The sequence below is a fragment of the Triticum aestivum genome, chromosome 4B (genome assembly GCF_018294505.1).
Source record: "Triticum aestivum cultivar Chinese Spring chromosome 4B, IWGSC CS RefSeq v2.1, whole genome shotgun sequence".
Classification (NCBI taxonomy): domain Eukaryota; kingdom Viridiplantae; phylum Streptophyta; class Magnoliopsida; order Poales; family Poaceae; genus Triticum; species Triticum aestivum.
Window position 1 is genome coordinate 282,735,469 of NC_057804.1, and position 5,725 is coordinate 282,741,193.

General features: G+C 44.2%; 1 protein-coding gene across 1 annotated transcript; it reads left to right on the forward strand.

Moving 5' to 3' along the window:
- The first annotated feature begins 2,753 nt into the window (after positions 1 to 2,753).
- On the forward strand, positions 2,754 to 4,774 carry LOC123094773 (uncharacterized). Its single transcript, XM_044516685.1, has 2 exons — positions 2,754 to 3,029; positions 3,418 to 4,774. Exons 1-2 carry the CDS (start codon positions 2,913 to 2,915, stop codon positions 3,724 to 3,726), a joined length of 426 nt encoding a protein of 141 aa, XP_044372620.1. The 5' UTR covers positions 2,754 to 2,912; the 3' UTR covers positions 3,727 to 4,774.
- Positions 4,775 to 5,725: the final 951 nt, after the last annotated feature.

A 5,725-nucleotide genomic window follows, 5' to 3' on the forward strand; every position in this document is an offset into this window, starting at 1 on the left:
GTGTGTGTGTGCACACACATATATGTGTGTGTCTATAATGTGAAATATTTCAATTCTGTCCTACATTCTTGGTTCCTCTCTCGGTTACATGTTAGATAAACATATGTGTTCTAGTATTGTCGTTTCCCTTTGGTCAATTTGTTATGCTTGTGTCAGTGCTTACATTCTCAAGTAAATCAATAATACCATAAAGATAGAGATTACCATCTGAACCTCCCTTTCCTTCTTTTCATTTTTTTGGTCGACAATTTTCCCGAATGATCTTAGTTAGTCTAGATTTAATATTCTGCTTTCTTCACCCAATATTGTGTTACCTAGATTTAGCCGAGCGTAGTCACTGGTCGACTAGTCCTTGAGGAGAACACGACACTCTGTAGTTTGGGTGTAAAACCCACTGTACTTACAATTGATTAGTAGGGTATTATTTCTTCGAGAGAGCCCGAACCTGGGTAAAATTCGGTGTCCATGTTACCATCACTCCAAGACGCCTAGCTTAGGACCCCTACTATGAGATATGCCGGATTTAGAACCGACAATGGCCTCCTCATGGTGAATTGGCTGAGATGTTATTGGTCATAAGGTCGTGAAAGGATGAGTGTGTAGTGGACGATGTCGCACAACTCTCTGATTTTCCACTAAAACATCTCTTCCTTGTGCGGCATGCAACAGGGTGGGGATGGAGCTCCCAGACTCGTAGTTCGACTCCATCTCCACATTTCGCCTTCCTTCGTGTAATATTCCCGACAAATCTGATCGGTGCCATTGTAGCACCCTCCCCTTCCTGGGCATAAGCTCGATGGTGGAAGAGAAGGAAGTGAAGGATGTAACAATAGCCTTCTATCCAAAGTTGAGCCCCTTGGGAAGATTGGGGAGGAGGAACGGCGCGGTACTTTGCAGGAGCTGCTCAAGGGGCACCTGAAGATGGTTCGCCTTTGAGGACTTTGGTTCGATCCGTCCCAATCTCCTGCTCCTATCCCATTTTTCAATGTTAATATCAAACATGCACTAGGCCACTTCTAGTTGCTCTCGTCTCAACTCATGTATACATGTTAATTTCGTTTATGATATATGATGTGTTAGTGGGACAGTGTGGCATCTCAACTTCGGGGGCGCATCCAATCACTAATCAGGCTACCTTTGTTTTAGTGAATTCGCCATGTGATGCGGATGTTGCTCGCTATTCACATGTGCATTGCTCAGCATATCCTACTGCGGGAAGGTTCATGTTGTCGATTAGTGACATGTTTGTTATGAGTAGGCTCATCTATCTGGCGCAAGCGTGGAATAAACTCAAGATAGTTTGGCACAGACCAAACATCAATTAGTGAAATTTGGCATGTCCTCTAGCTCTGTCTTTCCCATTGCATTGAATTTCTTGGATTTCATTTGGATCTTTGGTGAATGACCTTGGTAATTCGGCAAGCTCTCTCCACGGAACTTGGAAACCTTCTTAAGTGACCCTTGATCCCAAGCTGAAATTCTTAGGGTTTATCTCTTACACGCTAATGCCACCATATTAAACCCTGATTCGACTTATGCCCATTACAAAGGAAACTTCTTTTCCTTTGCACCAATGATTGTCCGACTATTATCATAGCACCGATGATATATACGAATCTCACCAAAAATATTGCTATGTCATTTAGCAATATTTCCATTTATTGAATACACATTTTATCTCCATTATTGGCACATGAAACTAAAAGTATATTTCCCTGCACCCAAAACTTATTAACTTGGTGGGCATATCTTGTACCTTTATATTCATCACATAGAATTCCCAAGTACATTTGACTTAGGAAATAGTATTTTTCATATTTTTGAAATGTCTATGTGATGACCATTGTGAAGCAACTACTTTTTTGTTGTTTCTAAAATTCTGAAAATATTCATGGACCTTATCCTGTGAATATCATGTCTATATCCATCAAGCAATGACCCAAGATTTCTCGGATTTTGATGGGAGCCCCTAGAAACCCTCCTGTCCATTATATGCAATTGTGAAGCAACTATTTCTTTGGAGATGCTAAAATCCTAAAACTATCCCTAAAGATTCTCATATGAATAGGATTGATACATGACTATTGTAACACCCCTATGTAATGAGTTACAGTGAACCTCATGATTATGCTTAATCACTTTGGTTTGTAATGTTTGATCACCTTTGGATTCATATCTCATTTCAAATTCCACCACTGAAGTCAAATTCAAATTGCAAGTGAAATTTGAAGTTGCACAAAAATTGTTGCAAAATAGTTCATCTTTTCGCAAATATTCCATAAATATTTTTTGTTAACGAAAACAACATCACTTATTTGCTTAAATGGGCTATAGCAATTAAAACAGTGTCAAATCAGCAAATTTAAATGCTTCTCCAATTATGAAAAATTCAAAAAAATTCAAATGCTTCCCAAATTTTTTGTGGCAGTGCCAAATATCGTAATGTATTTATGTGGGAAGTTTCACATTCTACAAAAATCATTTGCTATCAAGAGAAAATGTAGAAAAGAATAAAAGAAAAAGAAAATGCCTAACTAACTACTGTGCACCTAGGCCCTAGTGGCCACAGTGCACCAAAGCCCAGCCCACCACGGCCTTTCGCCCACCCTTGGATAGAGGCAGAGAGACCATGGCGCTGTGCACGCACGCACACCGTCCATGCCGCGAATGTCGCCGTGTTGACCATCCCACGGTCGTGTAGTTGGATAAGAGCAACCCCCAGCCCCGTGTTGAACCCTAGCCCTCATTCTCCCCCTCATTCGCTCTCTCTCGTCGACTGGAGCTCGCCCGAGCTCGTGGTCGCCATGAGCATTGTCGTAGCCGTGGCCACCGCATGCCTCGTCGCTTGAGAAGACGTCCAGGAGAATCGCCACGGTCCACTTCGTCCATCCCGAGCACTGAATCGAGCTGGGATGGCCCGTACGCTCGCCATCGACCTCGTTTTCACCGCGTACATTATCGTCATCCGTCGTCGATTGCCACTGCTCTGGTCCCTCCCCAACCTCCCCGAGCACGCCTATGGATCCGCGGTGAGCTCCTCCTTTGAATCCGCCTCACCCCGGTCTCAATCCTTCATCGTAGTCGCCTATACGAGCAGGCGGCCGCCATGGCCAAAGCTCAGCGTCCACATACGCGCACCCCGCTGCTCCTTGTGTTGCTTCTGCTGCTTTGCCTGCTACTTGCTGCTGTGCTACTGCTACTCTACGTGATGCTGCTACTGTGCCTGCTGCTTGTTGCGCCGTGCTGCTGCTACTTTACGTTATGCCGCTGCTCTGCCTGCTGCTTGTTGCATTGTGCTTCTACTACTGTACGTGATGTCGTTGCTCTGTTTGCTGCTTGTTGTGTTGTGCTGCTACTACTCTACGTGCTTCCACTGCTACTCTGCTTTGCTGATGCTGTTGCCTGCTGCCGCTGCAGCCGCACTGCCCGCTGCCGCCGCTGCTCGCCCCCGCCTACATGCACCCCGCCGCTCCTGGCCGAGGCCGCCTCCGACCTGCTCCGTCCGTCCGCGCCTGCCTCTGGCCGCGCTCCCCGCCGCAGCTCCTGGCCGTGGCCGCCGGAGCCCTCTGCTCCCGTGCGCGCGCAACCACTGGAAGGGCACGGCTGTGTCCCCTGCCAAGTGAGGCCGGCCGAGTTAATTGCACAGAAGTACCACAATTCGGGCATCACATGCAGATTGGTACCACGATTGCTAATTTTTGCGTGTCAGTACCAACATTCGTCTAAATTTTTGCAAATTAGGCTAAAACGCGTATTTATACGTATTGACAGTGTATCTGACCGTTGGGGCCCGTCTGTCAGGTGCCGACGTGGCATATTTTTTGCAGAAAACCCCTTGGCTTTATACGTAATCACATAAATGTCCATTTTTCACAGGAAAACCGCCATTGAGAGGGACTTTTTTTTTGTTCGCAAGTTTTTCGCGGACTTGTTCGAAAGTTTCCAGCGACTTGAACAAATAAATAACCGGAATGAAAAAACGCGCGCGAGCGCGATTCGAACCCGCGACCTGCAGGTCTGCCGCCGGGCATACAGGCGAAGACTTTATTATACTAGGGCACACGCTGGGCCGGCACGCTGGGCAGACAACATGCTCCAATGTTCCTAACTATTTATCTGCTGCAGGGAAACTACATGACCAAACGAGCACTATTAACAAGATTGCTGCAGGAAAAAATCAATATGCATTACATTATAGAACGGAGGAAGTAATATGATGCAGAAGCCTCTGCTATCTATACAATGAGCATACATGTTTGACCATGTGCAGTAAAACAACACTAATGAGGTTCAGAATCACACGGTGTAAGAAGATACCTGAATGATCTCTGTTATGTTCCTTCCTGCACGCCCTACAACTGCACCGATGTGTTCGTCAGCAACACCTATGGTGTGTGATTCTTGGGCATCATTATTAGCAGCTGATCTAACAGGTGTACCAGGCTGAAAAGTTTCAACAGAAAACCATGATTAGAACAATTTGAAAACATATATGAGGTTAATACTACTACCCAAAAAACAAAGCAAAAAAGAAGTTGCTGCCTCAGCATACAGTTTTAGAAAATAATAAAATATATGCATAGAGAATATAGCCTGAAAGCATTAGAAGGCAAGAAAACTGGGCACATTAAATCTAACATCAAGGAGTTAGCGCACACAACATCAATCAGAAGTTCCAGCATGCACATCTCTCTTTCTCCAAAAACAAATGCTTAGTGTAATACACATTTATGCATATCTCTTTCTCCAAAACAAATGCTAGTGTAATACACATTTTATTTCCAGTGCGCTGACTAAGAAAAATAGCGTTCACAAAAAAACTGTCAGGTATCTAGAAGTGTGATATACCGTTTTATTTTTTATGGACTGCCTAATATTAGTAGCGCCAACAAAAGCTATCAGGACATAGCCATAATAAATTCATGAGATCAAATTTTGCCTTCTTGCAGTTCAAAGACTTGGATAGGATAAATGTTCTATGCACTTCCTAATGTATTACATGACTATGCAAAACAGAAAACAATTCTATTAGAAAGCATCTCATACATATCACCTGACTCCAACATCTCTCCTCAGGTGCACAACGAAAAGAGAACACATGGTAGATCATTATCAACATCTCTCCTCATATTGAACTTTTTTAAAATGATCATTTTGCATCTATTAAAAAATGATCATTTTGCATCTACTAAATTTTTTGTAAAATATTGCAGGCTTTGCTTGGCCCAGGTGCCGGCCCAGCGTGCCGGCCCAGCGTATGCGCTAGTATAATAGAAAGTTCGCCTGTATCACGTCAACAGCGGCGCTGTGGCGTAGTGGCTAGCGCGCCCGGCGGCAGACCTGCTGGTCGCGGGTTCGAGTCGCGCTCGCGCGCGTTTTTTCGTTCCGGTTATTTATTTGTTCAATTCGAACAAAAAAAAAGTCCCTCTCAATGGCGGTTTTCCTGCGAAAAATGGACATTTATGTGATTATGTATAAAGCCAAGGGGTTTTCTGCAAAAAATATGCCACGTCGGCACCTGACAGATGGGCCCCAACGGTCAGATACACTCTCAATACGTATAAATACGCGTTTTAGCCTAATTTGCAAAAATTTAGACGAATGTTGGCACTGACACGTAAAAATTAGCAATCATGGTACCAATCTGCATGTGATGCCCGAATTGTGGTACTTCTGTGCAATTAACTCAGGCCGGCCCTGCTTAGATTTGGATTAGCTTAGGTTA